This window comes from Lontra canadensis, unplaced genomic scaffold (assembly GCF_010015895.1).
Source record: "Lontra canadensis isolate GAN:19392208 unplaced genomic scaffold, GSC_riverotter_1.0 scaffold81, whole genome shotgun sequence".
Lineage (NCBI taxonomy): Eukaryota > Metazoa > Chordata > Mammalia > Carnivora > Mustelidae > Lontra > Lontra canadensis.
Window position 1 is genome coordinate 3,611,217 of NW_022631075.1, and position 23,495 is coordinate 3,634,711.

At 35.0% G+C, this 23,495-nt stretch overlaps 1 protein-coding gene across 5 annotated transcripts in view; it reads left to right on the forward strand.

Moving 5' to 3' along the window:
• STAG2 (stromal antigen 2) overlaps window positions 1-23,495 on the forward strand; it is a 141,293-nt gene that overhangs the window by 75,298 nt on the left and 42,500 nt on the right. For all 5 annotated transcript variants that reach the window (XM_032882337.1, XM_032882341.1, XM_032882339.1 and 2 more), the window contains 9 exons: window positions 1,194-1,290; window positions 5,200-5,276; window positions 9,535-9,739; window positions 12,132-12,283; window positions 14,316-14,389; window positions 15,473-15,596; window positions 16,415-16,513; window positions 16,612-16,691; window positions 22,376-22,483. In XM_032882337.1, the coding sequence (XP_032738228.1) occupies window positions 1,194-1,290; window positions 5,200-5,276; window positions 9,535-9,739; window positions 12,132-12,283; window positions 14,316-14,389; window positions 15,473-15,596; window positions 16,415-16,513; window positions 16,612-16,691; window positions 22,376-22,483 (1,016 nt within the window). The remainder of the gene's footprint in view (window positions 1-1,193; window positions 1,291-5,199; window positions 5,277-9,534; window positions 9,740-12,131; window positions 12,284-14,315; window positions 14,390-15,472; window positions 15,597-16,414; window positions 16,514-16,611; window positions 16,692-22,375; window positions 22,484-23,495) is intronic.

The window sequence follows — 23,495 nt, forward strand, 5'->3', positions numbered from 1 at the left end:
TCCAACTTCAGTCTTTTTTTTTTTAATTTTTAAAAAGATTTCGTTATTTGAGAGAGAGAGAGAGAGAATGAGCAGGGTTAGGGGCAGAGGGAGAGGGTGAGAGAGAATCTTTAGCAGGCTCCATACCCAGTGTGGAGCCCCATGAGGGGCTTGATCTCAAAACCCTGAGATCATAACCTGAGCTCAAGTTGAGTCAGACATTTAACTGACCTATTGAACCATCCAGGCACTCCCAACTTCATTCTTTTGTATGCATATAGCCAGTTGTCCCAGCACCATTTGTTGAAGACTAGTCTTTCTTCATTGAATTGTCTTGGCATCCTTGTCAAACATCAAGTAACCATAAATATGAGAGGTTATTTTTGATTTGCATTTTTATTACATTTATCTATACTTTTGTCCTTAAGCCAGTACTATCTTGATTACTGTAGTTTCTAGTAAGTTTTGAAATAATGAAATGTGAGTCTTCCAACTTTGTGCTTCTTTTTCAAGATTGTTTTGACTATTCTAGATCTCTTGCATTACCATAAGGATTTTAGGATTAGCTTTCCAGTTTCTGCTAAGAAGCCAGCGGGGTTTTTAATAGGGATTGCATTGACTCTGTAGATCTATTTGGAGAGTAATTGTCTACAGATTCAGGAACTGTCCTACTTAACTATGTTTATTTAGCCATTAATTTACTTTTGTTATTAACATGGGACCAATAGTGCTCACTGTTGAAAAAAATTTGGTTCTGCATTTTCTCATTGACAGAGGCATTTACATCTTTTTAGAAAGATTTTTGTTCTCATTCCATTGCAGTGTTAATATTTAAGTGTTATTTGTATTTAGTACACTATTTTAGTCAAAAAGAAACATGGGTATGATTTTTAACATTTTCTAGGATATCCTTAATGTCACTAAGAAATAAGTACACTTTATAGAGTTGGGTCCCATAGTTAGTTTTCAGATTCCTTTTAATGCCAAATAAACAGAAGACTGATCATCATTATGTGTTATCAGGTGATTATTTTACTGAATTTGGTTTTCTTTTATTGTTAAAATTTAACTTTAAATTTTAGTATACAAATAAATGTATATTAATTTGAAGTAATGTGATACTACTTAATCTTGAGATTTAATGAGTTTAATCAGACTTAATTCTTAGAACATTAGCAAAAGCTAATGTTTTTTTTTTTCCTTCTCTGCTGTAGTCGGTGGTAGATGATTGGATAGAATCATACAAGCATGACCGAGATATAGCACTTCTTGACCTCATCAACTTTTTTATTCAGTGTTCAGGCTGTAAAGGTAAGATAAATTTATTTTGGAAGCAGAATGTTCTGAAATGGTCTCTCTTTGTTCCACCTAAATATATATTAGCACTTTACATGGAAAATAATGCCAAGATATGGAATTGTTTGCGTTATAATCATACAGAATGTATAAGGAAAAAGGAGCAAAGAACAAAGAAAGAAACTCTGTTGAGATAGTTGTGTATTCATGTGTAAAAATTAACTAAAAGCTTCGCAATTTATAACGTCTATTACTTTTATTAGATACATTTCCCACTTTCAGCATCTGGTTTTAAGACCAAAGAAATGGATTAAAATGGGAGGAGGAAGTTGACGAAGAGGTACAAGTTCAAGTGGCAGGGAATTGTAAAGTGTAGGGAGTTTAAAAGTGCCATGAATGACAGTAACTAAATAAGTAGGTAGGTAAGTAACTAAGTTAAGTAGTGAAATTTCTAGTTTTTTTCTTAAAAAGTAGAGAAGTTTTGGAGTGGGGTCTTTTTGGAAATGTTTTCACTTTTTATTTAAAAAGATTTTCAAGTATGAGTGGGGAAAATATAAAATACAGTAGTGTCTTCCCTGGGGCAAAAATACATAGTGCAGACATTGAGCAGGGGGACACAATTAGGTAAGTTGGGGTGGTGTCCTACATCTTGATCTGAATCAGTAAGTGATTCAGACAAAATCATGGACAAGTTTTGATCTATTTTGTTTCTCCCTAATACTTGGTCCATCCTTGAAATTTAAGAAGATGTCCAGGAAAATAAATGGTAGAGTTTCCAAAGAGTATTACATTTTTTTATGAAAGTGACACCAAAAACATGTACATCAGAAATCAGAAAGAGGGAAGTTTGCTTAAAAATAGATCTGAGAAGTTAAGATGGTAAAGAATGATTTAAACAAATCTGTAAAAAGAATCTCAGGAAGCAATTTATTTATGTCTACTGCTTTGATTCTACAGTAATACTTCAAAAATACTGTTATTGGAATTGTAAAACAAGTAACATTTTTAAAAAGAGTTTTTAATTTTTTTAACTTTGATTCAGTGACATTTTATTGAAAATAAATTGAGTTACATTCTTTCCACATTACTTTTTCTCCCAGGTAGCATAGGGTTAAAATACTAACTCTTAAAGTTACACTGCTCAGTGTAAAATTTAGATAATCTGACTGTATATAAAGATTTTCTTTCAGTTAGGTTTTTAAAATTTTATTTTGATTCCAGTGTAGTTAACATACAGTGTTATATTAGTTTCAGCTGTACAATATCATGATTTAGCAATTCCATATAAATAATATTTTATGAACTGATACATTTTATTCGAGGTTGATCACAACATTCATTGCAGCATGCATACTAGATATTATGTATGTGAAGCCTGATAGACAAATATATTAATTTCTTGAGTCTGATCTGCATAATGCCATTAATATGGTCAGTTTTGAGAAAAAAAATTTTTTTTGAAAACTTTTTAGAGAATTTAAAACCTTAGAGTACAGAGAGTTGCCTAATTTGACTTCTTAGCTAGAGGTAGCTTCAAATCAATATAGAAAATTTGACTGACTCTGCTCAAAAGAAATGTAGTAATGACAATATGGTGAATCGGATTAACACTTTGAAAAAGAGGATATACTGGTATTATTTTTATTTTGTCTGTGTCTGGTCTATTTTTCTGGAGTAGAAGGAATCAGGTACCTGTTAGTTGTATTGTGTAATCAAGGACCATGTCCTTTCTCTTCAGATTCTGTGCAAGTAGAAGGTTGATTGCAGAACAACTGAACAGGTGCCAGAAATAACGCAATGAGCTGAAATTCTGACTTCTATCTTCAGTCTTCCTTGTTCATACTGTAGTTTGGTCAGTTTTAGTTTCTTAGTTGGGCTTCTGAATTGTAATTTTAAAACAAGGCTATAGTCAAAACGTTTTCCCTTTATCAGATTGTTTCCTTTCCTGGCACCATTCTGTTTTGTGAATCAGGAGCTTGCCAACTGAACCTTTGGATGTACTTTGTCATATACCAGGTTGTCCAGATTATTAAAAATTGAAAGTGTTGGAAATTTAAATTATCAGGTAGATTTAAACACTGTCATAATGAATCAAGAAAACTCCATAAAGGAGAATTTATCATCTAATCAAAGTTAAGGTCATTACTTTCAAAACATACTTAGAATTATTTTGATTGAATTCTTTTAGAAACATCTTTATATGTGCTTTACTTCAGGCTTTTTCTTTTGGGCTCAGGATTGTCATTGCAAGCATCAGTTATTTTACTGTATTTTTGCCTTCAGCAGCTGTTGAGGTGTGGAGGGACGTTTGACTCTACACTGACTGGTTCCAGACTGCTTTGTGGTTGCTCAGTCTGTGACCAGTGTTTGTTTCTTCTTTCCTGGTCACCTGCCACTTTTCATTTTGCCAGTTTTTAGCATTCTCCCTTCAGGTCTGCTATAATTTCAAGGCATGGGGCTCACACGTGGTGTCTTAATGGCACCTTCACACCTGCCCCAGGAGTTACATGCATGGAATTTGTGACAGCTGTTTTTTTTTTTTCTGCTTATTTTTGGGTTTCTGGCTGTTAAATGGTCTGAGATGAGAGAGGAGCTTTAGAAATGGGACAGTTGTCAAAATGTATGCAGTATGTTTGCTTTGAGATTTACTGCTATATACATATTTATTTTGTAGAAATTGTTTCAGGGATTGAGTAACTTGTCCTTCTATAGCTTTGCCAAGTTTATAACACCTGGGTGTAAAGTACAGGAAGGTTCAGAAGATATATCCGTGACTTGATTAAAATTAACCCTTCAAAAGGTATTTGAGAGTGCTGCTTCTTTACCAAGGGAAATGGTGCCTTCTTCCAGATCTGTTAATATCTTAAAACAATCATTTAGTTCTTTAATGTGGTAAGGGCAGACTCCTCACAGCACCACTAGAAGTTGATCTTACTTGGGGGTGGCATCATGATGTAGATGAATAATCTCAGACAAGGTATTTAACTTCTCTTTGCTTTAGCTTTTATTTCCTCATCAGTAAAGCCAGGGTTATAGATCCTGCCTCATATTTATGGTATTCATAGTAGTAATATGACTGGCAAGGAATAAGTAATCCAGCAATAGAAATCCAGCTTTGAGCATCCAGTTTCTACATTTGTTTTTAAAATAATCAGGTACCCTATCAGTGGAAATTCACGTATATTTTTTCTTGTATTGTCTCCTACTCATAATTTCTTCTAGAAATCCCTTTTCTGATATTTGATCTCTACCTGGCTAACTTTTACTTCTTATAATGTGTATCCTTCTTCTTCCCCTTTCCCATCTTCCTTTGAAATTCTGAATATCCTTATCAGATTCCTTTTCTGTGAAACACCTGACTTATGCTTATTTATTTATTTATTTAGTTATGACCCGTGGCCTTTATTGGCATTGTCACTCATTAGGGCTTTTCTTACGTACTATCTTTAATAGTTCTATTTTTTCCTCCCTCCTTCCCTTCCTTCCTGTTTTTGTTATTCTTTATTTAAACTTCCAGCTAGATTATGGATGAACGGGAACTACAACTTACTGTTTATGTTTATTTGAAGCCCTTTTAGAGGATGATTGGATGTAGTTGTCGTGTGTGTGTGTGTGTGTGTGTGTGTGTGTGTGTAGAGTAATGCTTAATAAAGAAACCTGGCTAGGGTGAACTTTACCTATCACTCTTTTTCTTGTCTTCAGGTTTATCCTTAAAGTTTTAATTGTTATCCTGGGTGCTGCCTAACCCTTGATAACGTGTATTATATTAAAAGGGACTAAGCCAGTATATATATTGTAGGCAAGAGTCGATTAAGTCAGGTAGGAATGTGATGGAGACTAACAGTGTAAGAGAGAGACTTAGAAATTCTCTTTATTTTATTCATTCTACAATGTATATTAACTTCTTACACTTGCAAATTTCAGGAGTTGTCACAGCAGAAATGTTTAGACATATGCAGAACTCTGAAATAATTCGAAAAATGACTGAAGAGTTTGATGAGGTAACTTATTACCCTAATGTTTTGATAATTTTATGCATGTTGATCTTGATATAACCTTAAAAGTATTCTTAAATTCTGAGTATTAGTGTTAATGGATAACAGCTTTGGCATCACATTGAATCAAATGATGAGGAGTGACCTTGGGCAAGTTGTTGTCTTAGCATTGGTTTTATCATCTGTGAATAATACTCTTGGGTAAAAATACTTCTTTCATAAGCCTGTTGTGGATTTAAATGAGTAATGTTTGAAAACTTTATTAGCATTTTACAGTGCCTGGTATATGATAAGAACTTAATAAATGGTAGCTGTTATTGTTATTGTCAAAAAATTAAAACTTCAGTGAAATTTAGTGCCTAAGAACATGTCTTGGAATATGGTTAAAGATAGATTTGGTCAATATTTGGGTAATAGGTAGCTTAGGCAAAGGACTATAATGTTAATGCTTAAATGGCATGAGGGTTAGGGATGCTTACCGCCCCCTGCCAACGTGGTCAAAAATATGCATGTAACTTTGGCTCCCCCACCAGCCTTAACTACTATAATAGCTTGCTTACTTTTCACTAGAAGCTTTGCCGATAAACAGTGATTAACAAACATTTTGTATGTTATATGTATTACATACTTATTCTTAGAATAAAGTAAGCTGGAAAAAAGAAAATGTTATTAAGAAAATCATAAGGAAGAGAAAATAAATTTACAGTACTGTAGGTATATTTATTGGAGAAAATCTGTATATAAGTGGACCTGTACTGTTCAAACCCATGTTGTTTAATGGTCCACTCTCTACATGTAATTATTTAAAATATCCTTTACGGGGGCATCTGGCTGGCTCAGTTAGTGGAGCATGTGACTCTTGATCTGGGGTTGTGAGTTTGAGCCCCACATTGGGTGTAGATAGAGAATTACTTGAAAACAAAATTTTTAAAAAAGATATCTCCTTGGGGTGCCTGAGTGGCTCAGTGGGTTAAAGCCTCTGCCTTCGGCTGGGGTCATGATCCCAGGGTTCTGGGATCGAGCCCCGCATCGGGCTCTCTGCTCAGCAGGGAGCCTGCTTCTTCCTCTCTCTCTCTCCCTGCCTCCCTCTCTGCCTACTTGTGATCTCTGTCAAATAAATTAAAAAAAAATTTTTTAAATCTCCTTTATGTTCAAGTATGAGTAATAAAAACAATACAAATAAAAAATAGTAGCTTAGACTTGAGTGAATCCGTTATCACAGTAATGCCTTTGAAGTATTGTTACTCATAAAGACATTTAGATTTGCTAAAATCTGAGCTCCTTCAGGGCAGAGATTTTTGTTTGTTCACAGCTGCATTCTAGCAGCAGCAGCTTCACTCTTCAAAACTTGTCCCTGTGAATTTTCAAGTAGAAACTCTTGTCCCATTTGAGTTTTACTTTATCATTTTTTTCTTCCTTACTCTGATGAAGGAGCCTTCAGTAATCATTCTAAAAGATAGACAAGAGTTGTTTAAAAGGCTTTGATGATCGCTAAGTGCTATTAATCAGTCACAAGTGCTTGAGAGGTAATTATGAGTAATGGTATTACAGTAGCCCCCCCCCAATCCTCGGGGGATACATTCCAAGATCTCCAGTGGACGACTAGAACGACAAATAGTAGTAAACCCTATATATTCTGGTTTTTTTTTCTGTGTGTACGTCACCCATGATAATGTTTGATTTATAAATTAGACATAGTAAGAGATTAACAACAATAATAAAACCGAACAATTAAATACTATACTGTAAAAAATTATGTGAATGTAGTTTCTGTCAAAATATCTTCTGTTCTCACCCTTGTGATGATGTGAGATGATAAAATACCTGCATGATGAGATGAAGTGAGGTGAAGGACATAGGCCTGTGACATAGTTTTAGGCTACTGTTGACCTTCTTCTGACAACACCTTAGAAGGAGGATCATCTGCTCTCAGATGGAGGTTGACCATGGGGTCACTAGAATGTGGAAAGTGAAACTATGGATAAAGGGCAGCAGGGAGCAGGGAACATAACTGCTTTATTGACCTACTAATATTAAATGTTTTAGTGAGAACCTTCTTACCAAAAGGAAACAGCTATTTAAGAATCCTGAGATATGATTTGAAAGTGTAAGCAAACAAAGTTGCAGACAATTAAGATGATGCATTTCAGTGTAGTCACTAAAAGATTCAGAGAATATGGAAGAAATCCTTTTTGTAGAATATTAAGATCCTATTCTCAAATAAGAAATAATAGTTCAGCTTACATGTGGCATGACTTAAAATTAAAAAGAAAATTGCTCTAATGACAAAATAATAGGGGTGCCTGGCTGGCTCAGTTGGTAGAGCATGTGATTCTCTCTCATGTCATCAGTTCAAGCCCCATAGTGGGCATAGAGTTTATTTTATTTATTTATTTTTAAAAAGATTTTATTTGAGTGAGAGAGAGCATGGGGGAGGGGCATGGAGAAAGGGGAAGCAGATTCCCCACTGAGTGGGGAGCCTGACATGGGGATCAGTCCCAGGATTTTGAGATCATGACCTGAGCTGAAACCAAGAGTCGGACAGTTAACGAACTGAGTCACCCAGGGGCCCCTACTTACATTGATTGATTGATTGGTGTCTTGGTTTATTTTACTTAGTATAATGCCTTTAAGTTTCACCCATGTCACAGCATGTATCTGAATTTTCTGCCTTTCTAAGGCTGAATAATATTCAGTTGTATGTATACACATTTTGTTTATCCATTCATCCATCAGTGGACACTTGGGTTGTTTCTGCCTTTTGACAATTGTAAATAATGCTACAAATTTCTGTTGTCTCAAGCCACCAAGTGGTGCTGGGAAAATTGGACAGCTATATACAGAAGAATGAAACTCGACCATTCTCCTACTTTAAAAAAAACAAACAAAAACGGCTGGGATGTGCCTGGGTGGCTCAGCTGGTTAAGCGACTGTCTTCGTCTCAGGTCATAATTCCAGGGTCCTAGGATAGAGTCCCACGTTGGGCTCCCTGCTCAGCGGGGAGCCTACTTCTCCCTCTCCCTCTGCTGCTCTCCCTGCTTTTATGCATGCTCTCTCTCTGTCAAATAAATAAAATCTTTAAAAAAAAAATATATATATATATATATAGAGAGAGAGAGAGAGAGAGAGAGGTTTAAAAAATTGGTAAACTCTATTGATAAAATGATCTTAAGTCTCCAGAATACCCTTCAAAGCAGCTCTTGCCTTTAGAGGTTCTGTGTAGTATTGCCCTTTTTATTTTTAAGGATTTGTTTTTTTTGGGGGGGGGATTTAATTAGAGAGAGAGTGAGTGGGGAGAGGGGCAGAGGGAGAGACTCTCAAGCAGACTCCCTGCTAAGCACGTATCCTGACATGGGGCTCTAGCCCACAACCTAAGAGACAAAACCAAAGGTCAACCCCCAAGCCACTCAGGCACCCCATTTAAGGATTTGTTTTTAATGGTTTATGGGGATTTTCAGTGTAACTTCCTTGGAGAATGCCTCATCTCTGTATAGAAGAATACTTAAGTACTAGTGTTTCCAGTCTATATAGCTATATTTCCATTTCTTTTTTTTCCTTAAGATTTTATTTATTTGATAGAGACAGAGAGGGAACACAAGCAGGGGGAGTGGGAGAGGGAGAAGCAGGCTTCCCACTGAGCAGGGAGCCCGATGTGTGGTGTTCGATCCCAGGACCCTGGGATTATGACTTGAGCTGAAGGCAGACACTTAATGACTGAGCCACCCAGGTGCACCTCCATTTCGTTTTAAAATTATGTCATTGTTTAAAAATAAGTTATGTCATTGTTTATGTCTGTCCATTAGTCCTTGAGGCTAATGAAAATATACATTGTAATCTTTTGATTATTTATAAATCATAACATCAGACTGGTTGAAAATATGATTTCATTGTTTTGAATCTATTTAAAAATATAACTTTGGTTTGGTTTTGTATGCTTTTGTTAGGCTTTTGTTTTAAGGAAATTCAATGAGTATATCTTTGTTTATCAGTATAATATTTTGCTTTGATGAGAGAAGCTTTTTATTTTTAACTTTGAGTAATTAGCATATATTTTTATTGGTTAAATTGAATTCATAATATCCATTTTGGTCTTAAAGAGCAGAACCGTTCAAAAGTAACTCCTTCCTACTTTGGGGATTTATTGGAGAAGAAAGGTGGGGTAAAGTAGTCTTTTCAGCTTCTGCCTAGAGTATTTCATAAACAAGCAAAATTTTGTCAAATCATGTGTCTTAAATGAAATTACTGTTTAAAATTTTTGTTTTAGGATAGTGGAGACTATCCACTTACTATGGCTGGTCCTCAGTGGAAGAAGTTCAAATCCAGTTTTTGTGAATTCATTGGCGTGTTAGTACGGCAGTGTCAATATAGTATCATATATGATGAGTACATGATGGATACAGTCATTTCACTTCTTACAGGATTGTCTGACTCACAAGTCAGAGCATTTCGACATACGAGCACCTTGGCAGGTCAGTACTTAGAAGTTTTTTTTTGCATATTTCCTTAGGTTAGAGATGAAAATGGTTTCATTAAAAGAAATGATGACTCATTAATGAATTTTGCTTATAGAGTAACCACTAACAGAACACTCTCTCCTCTCCCTCTGTGAATTACTGGGAATGCAATGATTATTTTCAGTTTTGATTCTGTGAAGGTATACTATAGTTAGTATATGGTGATTTTCTTGTTGTTCAGCCTGTTTGATTACATGCCACAGAAAGGGAAAAGAGGTGGATAGGAATGTGTTGCATTCTTGAAAGATGTGTTATCAGGAATGATACTAACAAAAAATTTGGGGAGACCGTTAAGTCATTTTAGATACGTAGTTCTAATGTTCCTTACTTTTTGTCTGTGATGTGAACTGTCCCTCCTAGTTTAATGGTCCCTATAGGATGATGTTTACTCTTTAACCATACCGTAAGAGTTGATTTTTCTTACCTTTCTGAGTAACTTTAGGCTGAGCTAAATCCTTTGCTTCTTGAAATGAGGTATATTTTTAAGCCTCACACATTTCTAGAACAGTGATTTTTGATGTTGGTGTTTATAAAATCTTTTGATTTCTCCTTTGTGGTGAAGGTAAAATTTTTGATACACTATTACTGAACATGTATATTTTTGTTTGAGTTTGAAAAAAATCAGCTGGGCATTATTATAGTATTATAAGCCCTAATGGTAGAATATATTGATATATACAAAAAGTTTTTGTTCTCCAAGTATGGGGATATTGTTTTCCTTTAGAGCATTTCCCTAAAGAATTAAAGCTGTACTTTAGCTAAATCCTCAATTTTCAAAAAACAAAATGTAGGTAATCTGGAGGAAGGAGGTGGAGGAAAAAAATGCAGTCTTTCTATAGGATTTTATTTTTTATTTTTTAAAGATTTATTTATTTATTTGACAGAGAGCGTGCACACGGACTAGCAGGCAGAACAGCAGCAGGCAGAGAGAGAGGGAGAGGCAGGCTCCCTGCTGAGCAGAGAGCAGGACATGGGGCTCCATCCCAGGATCCTGGGATTATGACGCAAGCCTAAGGCAGACACTTAACCAATTGAGCCATCCAGGCGCCCCTAGGATTTTTGTTTTTAGATTGGAAGTCACAAAATATGAATGTGATCTTGCTCTATTAACTTAGGTAGCATTTAATGTTAAGAACTTGGTGGCTAAAGCAAATTAAAATAAGTATGATGGCATAAGGTGAATAATTTAGATCAGAATAACAAACTGGTTTCCTAAGGGAGTGAAATAGCTCTGAAGATAAAGTTGAGAATCCTTTTTAAAGAGACCCAGTAGTCACAAATAGAGATACAGTTTTGTGTTGTTCTCTTACGCAATGAACCAGATCTGAGGAATAGTCTGGAGTAAACTAAAAAGGCATAAAATGGTGAGATATTTCTATTAGTAAGTTTTAAATCACAGTCTTGTCTGTGAGCAAGGGTTCAGTAACTGAAGGTAAGGGGATCTGGAGGAAGTGTAATAAAACGGACTGTATTGAGTGATATTTTTCTTTGTACTTTGACTTTTTTTTTTAAAGATTTTATTTCTTTGACAGGCAGAGATTACAAGTAGGCATAGAGGCAGGCAGAGAGAGAGGGGTAAAAGCATGCTCCCCGGTGAGCAGAGAGCCTGATGTGCGGCTCTTTCCCAGGACCCTGAGATCATGACTTGAGCCGAAGGCAGAGGCTTTAACCCACTTAGCTACCCAGGGGCCTCTGTACTTTGACTTTTCATCTAGATCTAGGTCTTTTCGTTGTAATTTCACCATTGTCTTTATGATGATATGCAATAGAGTAAAATTAAAAGAAATCAAATACTGATGAAACTAATTTTTACATACTGTGTTTGATATGAAGCACTTAAGCTCCTTCTCCCTTTGGTAACCAAAATAGCTAAGTACTGCCACAGGAACCAAAATTTTCTGAGAAGTTGAATTATAACCTTTGAAAAAGATCATTGTAGGGGACACATTTTAGAATAGTGGAATTTGAGAGTAGTCTGACGTCAGATCACCTAGTTTTGAATACTGGTTTAACTACTTAATGTGAACTGTGTAATCTAAGGGAAATTTCTTAATCTCTGTGGACTTTAGTTTCCTTATGAATGAAATGGGGATAATACTTAACTTTGAGGGCTTTTGGGAGGATTGGGAGATAATCCATGAAAAATACTTAACATAGGTAACTGATACATAGTAAGTGTTCAGTACACATTAGCTGTCATTTATTGTTGTCATTTGTAGCAGGTGTATTTTTCTTTTCTTTTAGAAGCAGAACAGCCCATCTTGTCTTTAATGTCTCTTAATTTGATATTAAATTGTAAACTTTCGCATCTGTGAGACTAATTTCAAAATTTTCCTTTTAAAAATAGCTATGAAGTTGATGACCGCTTTGGTGAATGTGGCACTAAATCTTAGCATTAATATGGATAATACACAAAGACAGTATGAGGCAGAACGGAATAAAATGATTGGAAAACGAGCCAATGAGAGGCTAGAACTCTTGCTACAGAAGCGGAAAGAGGTAAACTTTTGTATTGAATATTTGAGCTGTTAATCCCTGACCAACTTTGATCATTAATTATGATATAATGTTGCTAGTTTATCAGATATATTTTTTGGAAAGATTTAAATTTAAATAACATTTCAAGTTGTTTAAATAACAGTTTTGTTGACTGTCCATGCCAACAATACCTTTTGTGTGTATTTTCTTTCTTTGTAGACTAGGGTTAAGAGTTTAAGGCTTTCAGTAAGGTCCTGGATCAATTGGACAAGTTGTTTTAAGCCTTAGTATTATTCATCTCTGCCATGAAAATGTCTCTCCTAACTTATTCCCTGAACTAGTTGTCAGGATGAATTCAGATTTCACTTATGTGACATCACTTTGAAAAATAACAGGCTATTTATGGTGTCTCAGTTGCTGCCTTTTTTTTTTTTTTTGGTAGTATAGGAGGCAGTTGATTGACATGACTGATCACCAAATTTAACTTTGAATGAGAAAGATGTTTTTTTTCATTCTTATGCTAAATAATATTAAATAAAAAATTTTTTTTAAAGAAGGGGAGGGATGGATGGAGAGGGAGAGAGAATCTTTTTAATTTTGTTGGGGAAAGGGGAGGGAGTATTTTAAGCAGGCTCTACAACCAGCATGGAGTCCAGTGCAGAGCTCCATCTCACAACCCTGAGATCATGAGTTGGAAGCTTAACTGACTCAGGCACCCCCTAAATAAAACCTTTCATTGTTGTGTTCGTGATTTAAATTCTTCTTCATTAGTGATACGGTATTTTGTTACCTAATATTGGTGATGTTTATTTCTAGTAGGCAAAATCTGATGTTTCAAAAATGTTTTAGTAATACATTTGAGGTAATATTTGACATGGTAATTCGGAACTTACTACTTGATTTGGATTTATTTGGGGTTGGTAATAGCTATAATTTTTAGTTGGTTATTTCTGAGATAGTCAATAACTTTTTAAAATGCTCTGACTCAATAAAAGCCTGAAAATCTTGTCCATATTTCCCCCTACCTGAATCCCTCATCTTTTTCATATAGTTTGAAATGAAGAATTGACCTTTTTGCCTCTTAATTGTAGTTACTAAATTTCATCAGATGATTTTTTAGGTAAATATAATGCATGTCTTTGGCCTTGAAATTATGGCCCAATTCTTGGACATAAGTTTAAGATTGTGAGCATTGAATGAGTGTGTATAGGTAAAAGGATTTTGAGGTTAAAATTCCTGTGCAAATACAAGATACTGATATTTCTGGGTTAGGGTTAAGTTTTTGACCACTTTGTACCTTTGACTCTCTGTGCTAATGAATATAAGAAGTGCACACCCTTGTTAGCATTACTTGGAAATGTAAGAATATATTCATGAAAAGAAAAAATACATTTTACAAAATTACAGAATATAATCTAAGAGCTAATTGATACTTAGACTGTGAGAAAGATTTTTCTCCTAACTCTGAAACTCTGAAACAATTTTGTCCTAATTCTCAAACTCTGAATTGAAAATAATAGGAGTCGGTAAGTAAATCAAGATTTTGAAATGTTTTCTTGATTATTTAAGGTGAGCCTTGTTTCCTTCAGAAGAATTTAGTAGCGTAAATTTTTGCCAAGTTATTTTACTGAAACCTCTTTTGTTCTTTGAGCAAGTACTAGTTAACATTACTTTTTTTTTCAGATCATAATGACCAAGATAGTGAAATACTATTATGCTTTTTGGATATGAACATATATGTTATATTATAGATATGTGTTTTAATCAATTACTTAACAAATTTTTATGTGCCTTTTTGCAATGGAAATTCGTGAGCCTTAGAAAAGGCTAATCTACTAGCTAAACATTAAAAGCCAAGTCAAATATTCAGGTATCAAGGGACTTTAGCTACCTGACCTATAACAGCTGTTAATTTTTCTATGTGGTTACTGTTGTCTAGTAGAATTGAAAATTAGATGTAATCACGAAAACACTGGAGAAACCTGTATGACTTTTAGATGTTATTTTGGTTGTATTCCATTACAATTGAAAAGAAATATTGTATTCTTTTCAGCTTCAAGAAAATCAAGATGAAATAGAAAATATGATGAATGCAATATTTAAGGGAGTGTTTGTACATAGATACCGGTAAGTCACGACAGTTCTTATATTCAGATTTGGATATTTAGTGGTTTAGGCAGTATAAAGTAGTAGAACATTGGAATAAGATCAGTGTTAGAAGGTAAGGTCTTCCACTGATTGAGATACTCTGGTTATTTAACTGCTCTGAAATTGATGTTTCCTCTCTGAAAAAATGGGGTAATGTGCTTGACTAGTAACTGCCTAGCAGATGGAATCTAATTCTACGATTAGGAGTTAGGGTACAAAACACGTAATTGCTTTTGGATGTACTAAGTTAGCAGAAACTATACATACTCGTTCTGGACTCTACCGTTTGCATGTTAGTGGGAAATTTTGGATAGATTTAAGTATTTTCTTTTACTATTTTGAGTGAGCAGAGGAAAGAAATAGATAATCTTATCACTATTTCTATTGTAACCTATTCTTTAAATGTTGGTGGTATTTTTATTCAACTTCTCCCTCACTTCCTCAACTTGGCAGTTACTGAATCGCTTTCTTTGTAATGTCCCTTGGTACATTCTTACTTTTTTGTTTCTGTTGTCACCATTACCTTAGTCTGTTTTCATTCTCATGCCTAGAGATTATTGAAGTTTTCCTAAAACATTCTTTTGTTGTGTTATTCCTCTGCTCAGAAGTCTTCAGTGACTCACTAGTACCCACAGGATGAATTAAAAATAATTTAGTCTGACATTCAAATCCAAATGAAGCTTGGCCTCAGTTTTACATGTAACTAATTCTCTCCTGGAAAATTATGCTCTAACCAAACTAGTATGCCTGCTCTCTTCTGAACACACCATGCCCAGCAGGTGTGAGCAGAGGCTGGGATATGGCATGGTATAAACGGTGGGGATCTAATTTTGTTTGTAATTTAGTTTAATTTTAAGTATATAAGTGATGAGAATTACGCTTTGCCAAGTAGTCTGTAAACATTCGGGGGTCATGCCTCAGTTCTACTTTTAAACCCCCAGTGATCTTTAAGATAGTGGTATGTTCATACTAGGTGTGAAGTATTTGGCAGCTCTTGGATAAATCACAAATCCTGATGTTACAGTGGCACTAATGTACATAATTTTTCCTTCCTCCATTCAGTGATGCAATAGCTGAAATTCGAGCTATTTGCATTGAAGAAATTGGCATTTGGATGAAGATGTATAGTGATGCCTTTCTAAATGACAGTTATTTAAAATATGTTGGCTGGACTATGCATGATAAGGTAAGATATGCCCCTACAGAATGTTTATATGTCTATACATAGGCAGAGCTATCTATAGCTCTCATTCCTAAGGAGTTATCTGTGTATAGGTATACCCGGGGCCACATTCCTATAGGCCTTTCTCCTTTATGCTTTTCTATCTGAATAGAAGACCATGAAAACATGGTCTCTGTGGTCCCCTCGATTTTTTTAATCTTAGTAACTGATTTAGACTTCAATCTTGAATTATTTTTTATAGTGAAACAAACATTAGAATCATGTGGGTGGTGGTGGATAGGCATTTCTTAGAACTGTAAGAAGAGTCTTTATTCTTACTATGTGAGTGCTATATACTTTTTAAAGTTTTTCTAACTTTTCTTATCTCTTTATAAACATGTATCTTAGCCAGATTATAAATTACAACTTGGTTTCTGACATTTTTTATTTTACTTTTTTTATTCTACTTTTCTCTTAGGCTGCCTCTTAACTAGACTTGAAGTTCTTTGCATATATCCTTTACAGATATTACTTTCTGTAAAGGAAAACTTACTGTGAAATATGCTACTATTGTCTTTCACAATAGTATTGCTCTGAACAGAGTTTCAAAAAATTTTCATTTGACATACAGAAATAGTAACCCCAAAGGTATTTAGTATTAAATGTATGTACTGATTCCTATTTTTTCATTATCAAAGATGAGAGTTTTTTAAAATAAGGGTTTTGAAGAATTGTATGGAACATATTTAAAAACCTAAAGTAAAAGATACTATGTATGTCTTGAATATTCAAGTTGAAAATATGCCAAGTTTTAATGAATTTTCTCTTCTTGCTTCATTTAGCAAGGTGAGGTAAGACTCAAATGTCTCACTGCTCTACAAGGGCTTTATTATAACAAAGAGCTTAATTCCAAACTGGAGCTTTTTACCAGTCGGTTCAAGGTTAGTATTCCTTTTTGTATTTAAAAATTACCTGTTGTTTGAAAATATTTTTCTCTTACTTTTACTTTAAAAATATCTTAATTTTCTTTTGTCCTTAGGATAGAATTGTGTCTATGACCCTTGACAAAGAATATGATGTTGCAGTACAAGCAATAAAATTACTAACTCTTGTTTTACAGTAAGTATGTTCTTATTGCATATTACTAATGTCCAGATATTTAAATAATACATTAGACTACATGGTTTAAATTTATCTGTTATAAATTTTAATAACATAAGTCATGGAAGTTTTATAGCTGGAAGTTTGATTTTTCTCATGTAAGTCTGAGAAAATGGAAAGAAAAAACCATTAGAGTAAAAAAATTTTAACTGTGCTAGGAATTCATGTGTTCTCATTCTAACTGTCAGTTTCCTTTCCATTTCACTGTCTTAGGTGCCCTTGAAATAAAATTAAACACCTGAGTGTATTAAATGTGCTTATTATATTTTGTTAAACTTTTAGAAATTAGTATTTACTGAAATTTCTCTGGAAACAATCTGAATTTAAAACATTCTATTATGTTAAAGTGTAATAATGATGTAATTTATTTTTTCTTTTAAAAAAATTTACCATTTTAATTTTTAAAAACATTTTAAAGTTTTAATTGAAGTGTAGTTGGCAAATAATATTAAATTCATTTCAGGTGTACAACATATTGATTCAGTAATTATATACTTTATGAAATCCTCACCACAATATGTATATTACAGTATTACGGACTGTATTTCCTATGATGTACTTGTCGTCATACTGCCATCCTTGTGACTTACTTATAACTGAAAGTTTGTACCTCTTAAATTCTTTTACCCATTTCGCCCATTCCCCTACCCCCCTCCCCTTTGCATGAGTGCATGAGGCTCCCTTTTTTTCCAATATTGTTCTTTTTGTCTTTCATTCTGACTGGTGTGAAGTGATACCTCATTGTGGTTTTGATTTGCATTTCCTTAATAGCGATGTTGACAGCCTTTTCATTTGTCATTTGGTCATCTGTATGTTTTTGGAAAAATGTCTGTTTGGGTCTTCTGCCGAGGTTTTATTTGATTTGATTTATTTTATTATTTTATTTTTAAAAAGATTTATTTATCTGACAGACAGACAGACAGACAAAGAGAGTGGGGGAGAGACAGCAAGAAAAGGAACACAAGCCAGGGAAGTGGGAGAGGGAGAAGCAGGCTTCCGGCTGAGCGGGGAGCCCAGTGTGGGGCTTGATCCTAGGGTCCCGGGATCATGATCTGAGCTAAAGGCAGATGCTTAATGACTGAGCCACCCAGGCACCCCCTCTGGCGAGTTTTTTAATCAGATTTTTCTTCAGTTTTGATGTGGACTTATATGAGTTCTTTATAAATGAAAACAGTATGGAGGTTCCTCAAAAAACTAAAAATAGAAGTACCACAGGATCCAGGAATTCCACTTCTAGATATTTACCCAAAGACAATGGAAACGCTGATTTGAACAGATATATGCACCCCATATTTATTGGAACGTTGTTTACTATCGCCAAGACATAGAAACAACATAAGTGCCCCCATCAACAGATGAATGGATAAAGAAAAGTGTGTGGGTGTGTGTATGTATACACACACACATGCATGCATACAATGGAATATTAGTCATAAAAGTTTACAATTTTAGGGGCACCTGGGTGGCTTGGTCGTTAAGCGCCTGCCTTCAGCTCAGGTGATGATCCCAGGGTCCTGGGATGGAGCCCCACTTCAGGCTCCTTGCTCAGCGGGAAGCCTGCTTTTCCCTCTCCCATTCCCATGCTTGTGTTCCTTCTCTTGCTGTCTCTCTCCCTCTGTCAAATAAATAAATCTTTAAAAAAAAAGTTTACAATTTCAAATATACTTTAAATGTAGTTTAGTAGCATTTAGTATGTTCACCTTGTTGTGAAGCCATCACCCTTATCCATATCCATAACTATTTTTAATCATCCCATACTAAACCTTTGTACCCATTAAACACTATTCCCCATTCCTTCCTTCCTGCCCAGTCCCTAGTGACCACTGTTATACTTTTTATCTGTATGAATTTGACTATTTTAGGTGACTCACATAAGTATCTGTCCAGTTGTATCTGGCTTATCTCACTTAGCATGGTATCTTAAGAGCTCATTCATATTGTAGCATGTATCACGATTTCACTTACTTTTCAGATTCAGTAATACTCCATTGTATGTTTATACCACATCTTATTTACCTATTCATCTCTCAGTGGACATTTAGGTTGTTACGATGATCCAAATAATAATTGCCAAAGGGTATTTTTTTAATACAGCATACTACTTCTGGCACTCCTATGGAAAATTCATCATGTAATAGTAGCCAGTAAAATTGTGATAAAAACTAATGAGTGATGACTGCCCAGTGTCATTTTAAGTCGTATTGTAAAACTAGTAATTTTTAAATTTTGGTACTGGTGTGTGAATAGACTGATGAGTAGCAGAGAAGAATCCAGGAACCTAGTATAGGATGAGGGTGGCGTTTCCTTTAAGAAAATAAATGGTTTTGGGGCACCTGGGTGGCTCAGCGGGTTGGGCCTCTGCCTTCAGCTCAGGTCATGATCTCAGGGTCCTGGGATCGAGCCCTGCATCGGGCTCTTTGCTCAACGGGGAGCCTGCTTTCCCCCTTCTCTCTCTGCCTGCCTCTCTGCCTACTTGTGACCTGTCAAATAAATAAATAAAATCTTAAAAAAAAAAGAAAAGAAAAGAAATGGTTTTGGGGTATTGGGTGGCTTAGTCGGCCGAATGTCTGTCTTTGGCTCGGGTGATGATTTTCAGGGTCCTGGGGTCGAGCCCCATGTCAGGCTCTTTTTGGTGGGGAGCCTGCTTCTCCCTCTCCATCTGCCTGCTGGTCCCCCTGCTTATGCGTGTGTGCTCTCTCTCTCTGTCAAATAAATCTTTTTTTTTAAGATTTTATTCATTTATTTGACAGAGATTACAAGTAGGCAGAGAGGCAGGCAGAGAGAGGGAGGGGAAGCAGGCTCCCCGCGGAGCAGAGAGCCCAATGCGGAGCTCTATCCCACAGGACCTGAGCCGAACGCAGAGGCTTTAACCCGCTGAGCTACCCAGGTGCCCCTCAAATAAAGAAATCTTAAAAAGATAAATGGTTTTGTGACAGCTAGGTTCTATTTGGGGAAAAATTAAATCGGATTCCCATCTCATTCCTTATATAAAAATAATTACAAACTGAGGGTTTTTGAGGGGAGGGGAGTGGGAGGGTTGGGTGAGCCTGGTGGTGGGTATTATGGAGGGCACATACTGCGTGTAGCACTGGGTGTGGTACATAAACAATGAATGCTAGAACACTGAAAAGAAATAAAGTAAAATGGAAAAAAAATAATTTCTAGGTGGATGACATGTTTAAATTTAAATGCAAGTAAATGAAATCATTAAAGTACTAGATGAAAATTTGGGGAGATTAAATGTTTTTATTTTATATGTAAAATGAACAAGATCTTTCTGAACATGAAATAAAACCTAGACATAAAAAATCTTTGAATTGGGGCACCTGGGTGGCTCAGTGGTTTAAAGCCTCTGCCTTCAGCTCAGGTCATGATCCCAGAGTCCTGGGATCGCCCCGGAGTCCTGGGATTGCCCCGCATTGGGCTCTCTGCTCGTCAGGGAGCCTGCTTCCTCCTCTCTGTCTGCCTCTCTGCCTACTTGTCATCTCTGTCTGTCAAATAAATAAATAAAATCTTTAAAAAAAATCATTGAATTAACTACATAAAAATGAAAAGTGAAAAATACCATAAACTCAGAAAACCAATGACAGATTGGTGAAAATATTTTTATCATTGGAGTCATATTCAATAAATTAAAGAATGGAAACCCAATAATGGCCAAAAGTTAGAGAACCAGATCATGGACAGAAAGAAAATAACTTAAATATATGAAAACATGTTCAGCTACACTCAGAGACAGGTAAATTAAAATGAGATCATTTTTTAACCATTGCTTGACAAAGATAGAAAAGTGTTTGATAGTATCTGTGTTGTTGAAGCTGTGCAAAAACAGGTCCTTAAACATTGTGATGGGGGACTATTAATTGGTATATCCTCTTTGGAGAAAAGCTTGGCAGTATCTTTATTCAAAATTTTAAATGCTCACATTCTCTAATGAATACATTGTTTTTAATAGAATTTTTGAAATAACACAAGTGATTATCAGTAGAGGAAGAATTAAATATGTAATAGCTATTTTGAGCAGTCTTAACTATGACATTTTCTTTTCTAGTTGGACTTAAAAAATTGTAAATATATATACATGTTATGAAAGTATCGGAAGAATTCTGAAATAAGAAAGTAATAGTACTCTACAGGTTCTGTAGCTGGTTCTTCCTCAATACCCTGTGGACATTTTTCCTTATTTCTCATATTTTTATGAAGGATAATAGACTCATTTATGTTGATTTGGCCATTATAAATACCTAATAACTGAAACTTGTCAAGAACAGTCCTTCTCAAACAATTAAAATGGGCAAACTACTGCACATTTAACTATAACTGGTTTGATTCAATATATTTTTTTAAGATTTTTTAAGATTATATATTTTTTTAAGATTTTGTTTATTTATTTGTCAGAGTGAGCACAGGCAGGCAGAGGGAGAAGCTGGCTCCCCGCTGAGCAAGGAGCCCGATGTGGGACTCGATCCCAGGACCCTAGGATCATGACCCGAGCCGAAGGCAGCCGCCTAACCAACCGAGCCACCCAGGCGTCCCAATATATGTCTTTTCATTGTAAAATGACACAAGTGGTTTTTCCAGTAACAGTTCAGTATTATACATAGAGTAATTTAAGTCAGAATGCTTTCAAAACTTGAATTTTAACATTTTGGTTTTATTTTTCTCAAAAAGAAGTAATGTTTCCTTAGACATCAGACTTCTGGAAACCTTGACACAGCAGAAAACCAAAAAGGGGAAAAAGAAAAGAAAACCAAAAAGGATCTGAGCTCCTCAGCTAACCATCTAATGTACTTTAGACCTTTTTTGCTGGTGGTGGTCCTGTGGTTCTCAATTTATATAGAGTGCTAAAAACCTAGGTTGTTTATTTCACAGCAGACGGAAAGCATATTAGGGGGTAAAGAGCTGTGAGACACGAGGACCCTGAAAGCAGAGTCTGTAAGGGAAGAACTCGACAATGTTTACCCTTGGGTACTGTGGTTGATGGGCCTAATAATGACTTTTATTTACCAAGAAGATTTTATTAGGCTTATTTTGTTTTTTAAAAGTAAGATCAAGAAAATGAGCAGTACATTTCAGTAAGACTTTTCCAGTGGTAGTTTGTAATTAAAGGTCTTTGGTATTTAAATTTTGATTATTTCAAAAAACCATTTGCATTTCCTCATATGGTGTTCGGTACATGGTGCATGAAGTATTTATCATTGTGAGATAATTGGGCTGTTAGTATATTTTAATGTGATATTATCTTGTTAATATTACTGTGAAATACAGTGTTTTCTGTGATTATTAACTCTAAGCTCTTAGAATGCCACCACTTAATTTTTTTTACATTAGTTTATATTATTTTGTCTACCTTTCTCTTTAATATCCTTGTCACATTATTACTTCTCTTCAGCAGATATTTTTGTATTTTGGTATTCACTCTCATTTTACCTCCCATTGATCTTAGGTGTTGTCAAAATATTCAGCTTTTTATCAGGGCTTGCTTTTACTGACAGATGATAATCAAATGAAGTCGATTTTCTTAAACACACGTTAGTGAAAAGTGTATTATTTTTTAATGTATGAGCATGGATCATTGTACTCACTCAATACCCTTAAAATTAAGTCACTGAAACTGCTACTGCTTTTTTTTTTTTTTTTAGGAGTAGTGAAGAAGTTCTTACTGCAGAAGATTGTGAAAATGTCTACCATCTGGTTTATTCAGCTCACCGGCCAGTAGCAGTAGCAGCTGGGGAATTTCTCTACAAAAAGTAAACCTACATTTTTGTTATTCTTTAAAATATACTTTTATGACAGTAATTTTTTGTACTTTAATCAGTATTAAAATATATATAATTCATTTAAAAAACTATTCATACAGGTCAAGTAGAAACTTTCACATTTTACTCTTTCCTTCAGAGGTTTCAGTTCTCCAGTTTACTTGATTTGTGTAAATTAAATCTTCAAAGGGAAATGTCTTCTAATGAATAAAGTATATGAAAATCCATACAAAGTATATAAAAATCATCATGCTAAGACCCTTTCCTAATTTTTTATTGTTTTCGCCAATGTCAGTTCCTAAATACTGACCTATTATAATATTTATTCCTAAGTCTGTTATTGCTTGCTTTAGAAAATATTAAAGGGCTTTGCTTTACGTGTTTGGTAGAGTTTGACGTAAGAATCCCTAAAACCCTATAGTCCTTTTTATGTTGGTATAACACTTCAGATTAAGTAGTATAGATAGCAGTGTGAATATCTGACCACAGAAAACATTCGGCAAATGTTATGTAATGGCTTTTAAAGAGAACAATTTATGGGGTACCTGGGTGACTCAGTTGGTTAAGTGTCTGCCTTCTGCTCAGGTCAAGATCCTGGGATTGAGCCCGGCCTTGGGCTCCCTGCTGAGCAGGGAATCTGCTTCTCCCTTTCCTTCTGCCCCTCTCTCCCTGCTTGTGTGTTCTTTCTCTCTCATTCTGTCTTTCAAATAAATAAGTAAAATCATTAAAAAAAAGAAAAGACAGTTTCTCTTTAAACAAAAAATAAAGAGAACAATTTGAACCACATGGACTAAACTGTATCTTTGTGGTAAGATTTTATTAAAATGCGTGTGGGGGAAGCATTTATTAGAGTATATGATGTAATGTTCATAGTCCAGTTTTTATTCATTGCTATCCAGTAGTATTTCTTTGTTATTTATAAGGAAAAACCACCATGATATCCGTAGAAAGAGACCACTATATTCACACTTTGAAATAATTGTGCAAGAAAGAAGGAAAATAT